General features: G+C 46.7%; 1 protein-coding gene across 1 annotated transcript in view; it reads left to right on the forward strand.

Annotated features, from left to right (window-relative positions):
* Nucleotides 1-10,795, forward strand: part of LOC130350243 (V-type proton ATPase catalytic subunit A-like) — a 101,099-nt gene extending 90,304 nt beyond the window's left edge. The window contains exon 15 of the mRNA XM_056554866.1: nucleotides 10,462-10,795. Within this exon, the coding sequence (XP_056410841.1) occupies nucleotides 10,462-10,554 (93 nt within the window). The 3' untranslated portion in view covers nucleotides 10,555-10,795. The remainder of the gene's footprint in view (nucleotides 1-10,461) is intronic.
* Nucleotides 10,796-11,120: the final 325 nt, after the last annotated feature.

Below are 11,120 nucleotides of genomic sequence, written 5' to 3' on the forward strand. Positions count from 1 at the left end.
ATGGTATCTGGTGGTATTATGAGCTGGTGGTATCTAGGTGTATTATGGGGTGGCAGTATTATGGGGTGATGGTATCTGGTGGTATTATGGGCTGGTGGTATCTAGGTGTATTATGGACTGGTGGTATCTAGGTGTATTATGGGGTGGCAGTATTATGGGGTGATGGTATCTGGTGGTATTATGGGCTGGTGGTATCTAGGTGTATTATGGGCTGGTGGTATCTAGGTGTATTATGGGGTGGCAGTATTATGGGGTGATGGTATCTGGTGGTATTATGGGCTGGTGGTATCTAGGTGTATTATGGGGTGGCAGTATTATGGGGTGGTGGTATCTGGTGGTATTATGGGCTGGTGGTATCTAGGTGTATTATGGGGTGGCAGTATTATGGGGTGATGGTATCTGGTGGTATTATGGGCTGGTGGTATCTAGGTGTATTATGGGGTGGCAGTATTATGGGGTGGTGGTATCTGGTGGTATTATGGGCTGGTGGTATCTAGGTGTATTATGGGGTGGCAGTATTATGGGGTGGTGGTATCTGGTGGTATTATGGACTGGTGGTATCTAGGTGTATTATGGGGTGGCAGTATTATGGGGTGATGGTATCTGATGGTATTATGGGGTGGTGGTATCTAGGTGTATTATGGGGTGGCAGTATTATGGGGTGGTGGTATCTGGTGGTATTATGGGCTGGTGGTATCTAGGTGTATTATGGGGTGGCAGTATTATGGGGTGGTTGTATCTAGGTGTATTATGGGGTGGTGGTATCTAGGTGTATTATGGGGTGGCAGTATTATGGGGTGATGGTATCTGGTGGTATTATGGGCTGGTGGTATCTAGGTATATTATGGGGTGGCAGTATTATGGGGTGATGGTATCTAGGTGTATTATGGGCTGGTGGTATCTAGGTGTATTATGGGGTGGCAGTATTATGGGGTGATGGTATCTGGTGGTATTATGGGGTGGTAGTATCTGGTGGTATTATGGACTGGTGGTATCTGGTGGTATTATGGGCTGGTGGTATCTAGGTGTATTATGGGGTGGCAGTATTATGGGGTGGTGGTATCTGGTGGTATTATGGACTGGTGGTATCTTAGTGTATTATGGGGTGGCAGTATTATGGGGTGGTAGTATCTGGTGGTATTATGGACTGGTGGTATATGGTGGTATTATGGACTGGTGGTATCTTGGTGTATTATGGGGTGGCAGTATTATGGGGTGGTAGTATCTGGTGGTATTATGGACTGGTGGTATCTAGGTGCATTATGGGGTGGCAGTATTATGGGGTGGTGGTATCTGGTGGTATTATGGGCTGGTGGTATCTAGGTGTATTATGGGGTGGCAGTATTATGGGGTGATGGTATCTGGTGGTATTATGGGCTGGTGGTATCTAGGTGTATTATGGGGTGGCAGTATTATGGGGTGGTGGTATCTGGTGGTATTATGGACTGGTGGTATCTTGGTGTATTATGGGGTGGCAGTATTATGGGGTGGTGGTATCTAGGTGTATTATGGACTGGTGGTATCTAGGTGTATTATGGGGTGGCAGTATTATGGGGTGGTGGTATCTGGTGGTATTATGGGCTGGTGGTATCTAGGTGTATTATGGGGTGGCAGTATTATGGGGTGGTGGTATCTGGTGGTATTATGGGCTGGTTGTATCTAGGTGTATTATGGGGTGGCAGTATTATGGGGTGATGGTATCTGGTGGTATTATGGACTGGTGGTATCTAGGTGTATTATGGGGTGGCAGTATTATGGGGTGGTGGAATCTGCTGGTATTATGGGCTGGTGGTATCTAGGTGTATTATGGGGTGGCAGTATTATGGGGTGGTGGTATCTGGTGGTATTATGGGCTGGTGGTATCTAGGTGTATTATGGGGTGACAGTATTATGGGGTGGTGGTATCTGGTGGTATTATGGGCTGGTGATATCTAGGTGTATTATGGGGTGGCAGTATTATGGGGTGATGGTATCTGGTGGTATTATGGGGTGGTAGTATCTGGTGGTATTATGGACTGGTGGTATCTTGGTGTATTATGGGGTGGCAGTATTATGGGGTGGTGGTATCTAGGTGTATTATGGGGTGGCAGTATTATGGGGTGATGGTATCTGGTGGTATTATGGGCTGGTGGTAATTAGGTGTATTATGGGGTGGCAGTATTATGGGGTGGTGGTATCTGGTGGTATTATGGGCTGGTGGTATCTAGGTGTATTATGGGGTGGCAGTATTATGGGTTGGTGGTATCTGGTGGTATTATGGGCTGGTTGTATCTAGGTGTATTATGGGGTGGCAGTATTATGGGGTGATGGTATCTGGTGGTATTATGGGGTGGTGGTATCTGGTGGTATTATGGACTGGTGGTATCTTGGTGTATTATGGGGTGGCAGTATTATGGGGTGGTAGTATCTGGTGGTATTATGGACTGGTGGTATCTGGTGGTATTATGGGCTGGTGGTATCTAGGTGTATTATGGGGTGGCAGTATTATGGGGTGGTAGTATCTGGTGGTATTATGGACTGGTGGTATCTGGTGGTATTATGGACTGGTGGTATCTTGGTGTATTATGGGGTGGCAGTATTATGGGGTGATGGTATCTGGTGGTATTATGGGCTGGTGGTATCTAGGTGTATTATGGGCTGGCGGTATCTAGGTGTATTATGGGCTGGTGGTATCTAGGTGTATTATGGGGTGGCGGTATCTGGCAGTATTATGGGGTGATGGTATCTGGTGGTATTATGAGCTGGTGGTATCTAGGTGTATTATGGGGTGGCAGTATTATGGGGTGATGGTATCTGGTGGTATTATGGGCTGGTGGTATCTAGGTGTATTATGGACTGGTGGTATCTAGGTGTATTATGGGGTGGCAGTATTATGGGGTGATGGTATCTGGTGGTATTATGGGCTGGTGGTATCTAGGTGTATTATGGGCTGGTGGTATCTAGGTGTATTATGGGGTGGCAGTATTATGGGGTGATGGTATCTGGTGGTATTATGGGCTGGTGGTATCTAGGTGTATTATGGGGTGGCAGTATTATGGGGTGGTGGTATCTGGTGGTATTATGGGCTGGTGGTATCTAGGTGTATTATGGGGTGGCAGTATTATGGGGTGATGGTATCTGGTGGTATTATGGGCTGGTGGTATCTAGGTGTATTATGGGGTGGCAGTATTATGGGGTGGTGGTATCTGGTGGTATTATGGGCTGGTGGTATCTAGGTGTATTATGGGGTGGCAGTATTATGGGGTGGTGGTATCTGGTGGTATTATGGACTGGTGGTATCTAGGTGTATTATGGGGTGGCAGTATTATGGGGTGATGGTATCTGATGGTATTATGGGGTGGTGGTATCTAGGTGTATTATGGGGTGGCAGTATTATGGGGTGGTGGTATCTGGTGGTATTATGGGCTGGTGGTATCTAGGTGTATTATGGGGTGGCAGTATTATGGGGTGGTTGTATCTAGGTGTATTATGGGGTGGTGGTATCTAGGTGTATTATGGGGTGGCAGTATTATGGGGTGATGGTATCTGGTGGTATTATGGGCTGGTGGTATCTAGGTATATTATGGGGTGGCAGTATTATGGGGTGATGGTATCTAGGTGTATTATGGGCTGGTGGTATCTAGGTGTATTATGGGGTGGCAGTATTATGGGGTGATGGTATCTGGTGGTATTATGGGGTGGTAGTATCTGGTGGTATTATGGACTGGTGGTATCTGGTGGTATTATGGACTGGTGGTATCTTAGTGTATTATGGGGTGGCAGTATTATGGGGTGGTAGTATCTGGTGGTATTATGGACTGGTGGTATATGGTGGTATTATGGACTGGTGGTATCTTGGTGTATTATGGGGTGGCAGTATTATGGGGTGGTAGTATCTGGTGGTATTATGGACTGGTGGTATCTAGGTGCATTATGGGGTGGCAGTATTATGGGGTGGTGGTATCTGGTGGTATTATGGGCTGGTGGTATCTAGGTGTATTATGGGGTGGCAGTATTATGGGGTGATGGTATCTGGTGGTATTATGGGCTGGTGGTATCTAGGTGTATTATGGGGTGGCAGTATTATGGGGTGGTGGTATCTGGTGGTATTATGGACTGGTGGTATCTTGGTGTATTATGGGGTGGCAGTATTATGGGGTGGTGGTATCTAGGTGTATTATGGACTGGTGGTATCTAGGTGTATTATGGGGTGGCAGTATTATGGGGTGGTGGTATCTGGTGGTATTATGGGCTGGTGGTATCTAGGTGTATTATGGGGTGGCAGTATTATGGGGTGGTGGTATCTGGTGGTATTATGGGCTGGTTGTATCTAGGTGTATTATGGGGTGGCAGTATTATGGGGTGATGGTATCTGGTGGTATTATGGACTGGTGGTATCTAGGTGTATTATGGGGTGGCAGTATTATGGGGTGGTGGAATCTGCTGGTATTATGGGCTGGTGGTATCTAGGTGTATTATGGGGTGGCAGTATTATGGGGTGGTGGTATCTGGTGGTATTATGGGCTGGTGGTATCTAGGTGTATTATGGGGTGACAGTATTATGGGGTGGTGGTATCTGGTGGTATTATGGGCTGGTGATATCTAGGTGTATTATGGGGTGGCAGTATTATGGGGTGATGGTATCTGGTGGTATTATGGGGTGGTAGTATCTGGTGGTATTATGGACTGGTGGTATCTTGGTGTATTATGGGGTGGCAGTATTATGGGGTGGTGGTATCTAGGTGTATTATGGACTGGTGGTATCTAGGTGTATTATGGGGTGGCAGTATTATGGGGTGATGGTATCTGGTGGTATTATGGGCTGGTGGTATCTAGGTGTATTATGGGGTGGCAGTATTATGGGGTGGTGGTATCTGGTGGTATTATGGGCTGGTGGTAATTAGGTGTATTATGGGGTGGCAGTATTATGGGGTGGTGGTATCTGGTGGTATTATGGGCTGGTGGTATCTAGGTGTATTATGGGGTGGCAGTATTATGGGTTGGTGGTATCTGGTGGTATTATGGGCTGGTTGTATCTAGGTGTATTATGGGGTGGCAGTATTATGGGGTGATGGTATCTGGTGGTATTATGGGGTGGTGGTATCTGGTGGTATTATGGACTGGTGGTATCTTGGTGTATTATGGGGTGGCAGTATTATGGGGTGGTAGTATCTGGTGGTATTATGGACTGGTGGTATCTGGTGGTATTATGGGCTGGTGGTATCTAGGTGTATTATGGGGTGGCAGTATTATGGGGTGGTAGTATCTGGTGGTATTATGGACTGGTGGTATCTGGTGGTATTATGGACTGGTGGTATCTTGGTGTATTATGGGGTGGCAGTATTATGGGGTGATGGTATCTGGTGGTATTATGGGCTGGTGGTATCTAGGTGTATTATGGGCTGGCGGTATCTAGGTGTATTATGGGGTGGCAGTATTATGGGGTGATGGTATCTGGTGGTATTATGGGCTGGTGGTATCTAGGTGTATTATGGGCTGGTGGTATCTAGGTGTATTATGGGGTGGCAGTATTATGGGGTGGTGGTATCTGGTGGTATTATGGGCTGGTGGTATCTAGGTGTATTATGGGGTGGTGGTATCTAGGTGTATTATGGGGTGGCAGTATTATGGGGTGATGGTATCTGGTGGTATTATGGGCTGGTGGTATCTAGGTGTATTATGGGGTGGCAGCATTATGGGGTGGTGGTATCTGGTGGTATTATGGGGTGATGGTATCTGGTGGTATTATGGACTGGTGGTATCTAGGTGTATTATGGGGTGGCAGTATTATGGGGTGATGGTATCTGGTGGTATTATGGGGTGATGGTATCTGGTGGTATTATGGGCTGGTGGCATCTAGGTGTATTATGGGGTGGCAGTATTATGGGGTGGTGGTATCTGGTGGTATTATGGGCTGGTGGTATCTAGGTGTATTATGGGGTGGCAGTATTATGGGGTGATGGTATCTGGTGGTATTATGGGCTGGTGGTATCTAGGTGTATTATGGGGTGGTGGTATCTAGGTGTATTATGGGCTGGTGGTATCTAGGTGTATTATGGGGTGGCAGTATTATGGGGTGATGGTATCTGGTGGTATTATGGGGTGATGGTATCTGGTGGTATTATGGGCTGGTGGTATCTAGGTGTATTATGGGGTGGCAGTATTATGGGGTGGTGGTATCTGGTGGTATTATGGGCTGGTGGTATCTAGGTGTATTATGGGGTGGCAGTATTATGGGGTGATGGTATCTGGTGGTATTATGGGCTGGTGGTATCTAGGTATATTATGGGGTGGCAGTATTATGGGGTGATGGTATCTGGTGGTATTATGGGCTGGTGGTATCTAGGTGTATTATGGGGTGGCAGTATTATGGGGTGATGGTATCTGGTGGTATTATGGGGTGATGGTATCTGGTGGTATTATGGGCTGGTGGTATCTAGGTGTATTATGGGGTGGCAGTATTATGGGGTGGTGGTATCTGGTGGTATTATGGGCTGGTGGTATCTAGGTGTATTATGGGGTGGCAGTATTATGGGGTGATGGTATCTGGTGGTATTATGGGCTGGTGGTATCTAGGTGTATTATGGGGTGGTGGTATCTAGGTGTATTATGGGGTGGTGGTATCTAGGTGTATTATGGGGTGGCAGTATTATGGGGTGGTGGTATCTGGTGGTATTATGGGCTGGTGGTATCTAGGTGTATTATGGGGTGGCAGTATTATGGGGTGATGGTATCTGGTGGTATTATGGGCTGGTGGTATCTAGGTGTATTATGGGGTGGTGGTATCTGGTGGTATTATGGGCTGGTGGTATCTAGGTGTATTATGGGGTGGCATTATTATGGGGTGGTGGTATCTGGTGGTATTATGGGGTGATGGTATCTGGTGGTATTATGGGCTGGTGGTATTTAGGTGTATTATGGGGTGGTGGTATCTAGGTGTATTATGGGGTGGTGGTATCTAGGTGTATTATGGGGTGGTGGTATCTGGTGGTATTATGGGCTGGTGGTATCTAGGTGTATTATGGGGTGGCAGTATTATGGGGTGATGGTATCTGGTGGTATTATGGGCTGGTGGTATCTAGGTGTATTATGGGGTGGTGATATCTGGTGGTATTATGGGCTGGTGGTATTTAGGTGTATTATGGGGTGGCAGTATTATGGGGTGATGGTATCTGGTGGTATTTAGGTGTATTATGGGGTGATGGTATCTGGTGGTATTATGGTGTGGCGGTATCTAGGTGTATTATGGGGTGGCAGTATTATGGGGTGATGGTATCTGGTGGTATTATGGGGTGGTGGTATCTAGGTGTATTATGGGGTGGCAGTATTATGGGGTGGTGGTATCTGGTGGTATTATGGGCTGGTGGTATCTAGGTGTATTATGGGGTGGCAGTATTATGGGGTGATGGTATCTGGTGGTATTATGGGCTGGTGGTATCTAGGTGTATTATGGGGTGGCGGTATCTAGGTATATTATGGGGTGGCAGTATTATGGGGTGATGGTATCTGGTGGTATTATGGGCTGGTGGTATTTAGGTGTATTATGGGGTGATGGTATCTGGTGGTATTATGGTGTGGCGGTATCTAGGTGTATTATGGGGTGGCAGTATTATGGGGTGATGGTATCTGGTGGTATTATGGGCTGGTGGTATTTAGGTGTATTATGGGGTGGCGGTATCTAGGTATATTATGGGGTGGCAGTATTATGGGGTGATGGTATCTGGTGGTATTATGGGCTGGTGGTATCTAGGTGTATTATGGGGTGGCAGTATTATGGGGTGATGGTATCTGGTGGTATTATGGGGTGATGGTATCTGGTGGTATTATGAGCTGGTGGTATCTAGGTGTATTATGGGGTGGCAGTATTATGGGGTGATGGTATCTGGTGGTATTATGGGGTGATGGTATCTGGTGGTATTATGGGCTGGTGGTATCTAGGTGTATTATGGGGTGGCAGTATTATGGGGTGATGGTATCTGGTGGTATTATGGGCTGGTGGTATCTAGGTGTATTATGGGGTGGTGGTATCTAGGTGTATTATGGGGTGGTGGTATCTAGGTGTATTATGGGGTGGCAGTATTATGGGGTGGTGGTATCTGGTGGTATTATGGGCTGGTGGTATCTAGGTGTATTATGGGGTGGCAGTATTATGGGGTGGTGGTATCTGGTGGTATTATGGGCTGGTGGTATCTAGGTGTATTATGGGGTGGCAGTATTATGGGGTGATGGTATCTGGTGGTATTATGGGCTGGTGGTATCTAGGTGTATTATGGGGTGGTGGTATCTGGTGGTATTATGGGCTGGTGTTATTTAGGTGTATTATGGGGTGGCGGTATCTAGGTGTATTATGGGGTGGCAGTATTATGGGCTGGTGGTACCTAGGTGTATTATGGGGTGGTGGTATCTGGTGGTATTATGGACTGGTGGTATCTAGGTGTATTATGGGGTGGCAGTATTATGGGGTGGTGGTATCTGGTGGTATTATGGGCTGGTGCTATCTAGGTGTATTATGGGGTGGCAGTATTATGGGGTGATGGTATCTGGTGGTATTATGGGCTGGTGGTATCTAGGTGTATTATGGGGTGGCAGTATTATGGGGTGATGGTATCTGGTGGTATTATGGGCTGGTGCTATCTAGGTGTATTATGGGGTGGCAGTATTATGGGGTGGCGGTATCTGGTGGTATTATGGGCTGGTGGTACCTAGGTGTATTATGGGGTGGTGGTATCTGGTGGTATTATGGGCTGGTGGTATCTAGGTGTATTATGGGGTGGCAGTATTATGGGGTGATGGTATCTGGTGGTATTATGGGCTGGTGGTATCTAGGTGTATTATGGGGTGGTGGTATCTGGTGGTATTATGGGCTGGTGGTATTTAGGTGTATTATGGGGTGGCGGTATCTAGGTGTATTATGGGGTGGCAGTATTATGGGGTGATGGTATCTGGTGGTATTATGGGCTGGTGGTATCTAGGTGTATTGTGGGGTGGTGGTATCTGGTGGTATTATGGGCTGGTGGTATTTAGGTGTATTATGGGGTGGCGGTATCTAGGTATATTATGGGGTGGCAGTATTATGGGGTGATGGTATCTGGTGGTATTATGGGCTGGTGGTATCTAGGTGTATTATGGGGTGGCAGTATTATGGGGTGATGGTATCTGGTGGTATTATGGGGTGATGGTATCTGGTGGTATTATGGGCTGGTGGTATCTAGGTGTATTATGGGGTGGCAGTATTATGGGGTGGTGGTATCTGGTGGTATTATGGGCTGGTGGTATCTAGGTGTATTATGGGGTGGCAGTATTATGGGGTGATGGTATCTGGTGGTATTATGGGCTGGTGGTATCTAGGTGTATTATGGGGTGGTGGTATCTAGGTGTATTATGGGGTGGTGGTATCTAGGTGTATTATGGGGTGGCAGTATTATGGGGTGGTGGTATCTGGTGGTATTATGGGCTGGTGGTATCTAGGTGTATTATGGGGTGGTGGTATCTGGTGGTGTTATGGGCTGGTGGTATCTAGGTGTATTATGGGGTGGCGGTATCTAGGTGTATTATGGGGTGGCAGTATTATGGGGTGATGGTATCTGGTGGTATTATGGGCTGGTGGTATCTAGGTGTATTATGGGGTGGCAGTATTATGGGGTGATGGTATCTGGTGGTATTATGGGCTGGTGCTATCTAGGTGTATTATGGGGTGGTGGTATCTAGGTGTATTATGGGGTGGCGGTATCTAGGTGTATTATGGGGTGGCAGTATTATGGGGTGATGGTATCTGGTGGTATTATGGGCTGGTGGTATCTAGGTGTATTATGGGGTGGCAGTATTATGGGGTGATGGTATCTGGTGGTATTATGGGCTGGTGCTATCTAGGTGTATTATGGGGTGGCAGTATTATGGGGTGATGGTATCTGGTGGTATTATGGGCTGGTGGTATCTAGGTGTATTATGGGGTGGTGGTATCTGGTGGTATTATGGACTGGTGGTATCTAGGTGTATTATGGGGTGGCAGTATTATGGGGTGGTGGTATCTGGTGGTATCTAGGTGTATTATGGGGTGGCAGTATTATGGGGTGATGGTATCTGGTGGTATTATGGGCTGGTGGTATCTAGGTGTATTATGGGGTGGCAGTATTATGGGGTGATGGTATCTGGTGGTATTATGGGCTGGTGGTATCTAGGTGTATTATGGGCTGGCAGTATCTAGGTGTATTATGGGGTGGCAGTATTATGGGGTGGCGGTATCTGGTGGTATTATGGGCTGGTGGTACCTAGGTGTATTATGGGCTGGTGGTATCTAGGTGTATTATGGGGTGGTGGTATCTGGTGGTATTATGGGCTGGTGGTATCTAGGTGTATTATGGGGTGGCAGTATTATGGGGTGATGGTATCTGGTGGTATTATGGGCTGGTGGTATCTAGGTGTATTATGGGGTGGTGCTGCGGCCCTTATCTTCGGCCATCACTGTCACTCTCCATCTTTTAGGATCCTGTGAAGGATGGAGAAGCCAAGATCAAGGCCGACTACGCCCAACTGTGTGAGGAGATGCAGACGGCGTTCCGCAGCCTGGAGGACTGAGCCGCCACTGCTGTAACCTCACACACATTATAGGGGGCGCTCTATACAAGGGAACAACAGAAGAAGATGGCAGAGGAGACCCCCTGAAACCCCCAGCCTCCCGGAGCCCCTCAAAGGTTCCATATAATGGACAGGTGTATGAGGGCCCCGGAGAGGACGCTGGGTCCCCAATATCTCCTACTACACCCAGGAGAGGACAATGATGGTGGATATTAATCTGGAGAATAAAGAGATTCATCTACGTGTGGACTAGATGTATGCTGTACACGTGTGTAATATATATATACACATCTACATACACACACACATATATATACACATCTACATACACACACAGTTATATATACACATACACACATATATATACACATCTACATACACACACAGTTATATATACACATACCTACATTTATATATACACACACAGTTATATATACACACATCTACATTTATATATACACACACAGTTATATATACACACATCTACATTTATATATACACACACAGTTATATATACACACATCTACAGTTATATATACACACACCTACATTTATATATATATACA

This window comes from Hyla sarda, unplaced genomic scaffold (assembly GCF_029499605.1).
Source record: "Hyla sarda isolate aHylSar1 unplaced genomic scaffold, aHylSar1.hap1 scaffold_940, whole genome shotgun sequence".
In the NCBI taxonomy this organism is placed as follows: Eukaryota; Metazoa; Chordata; class Amphibia; order Anura; family Hylidae; genus Hyla; species Hyla sarda.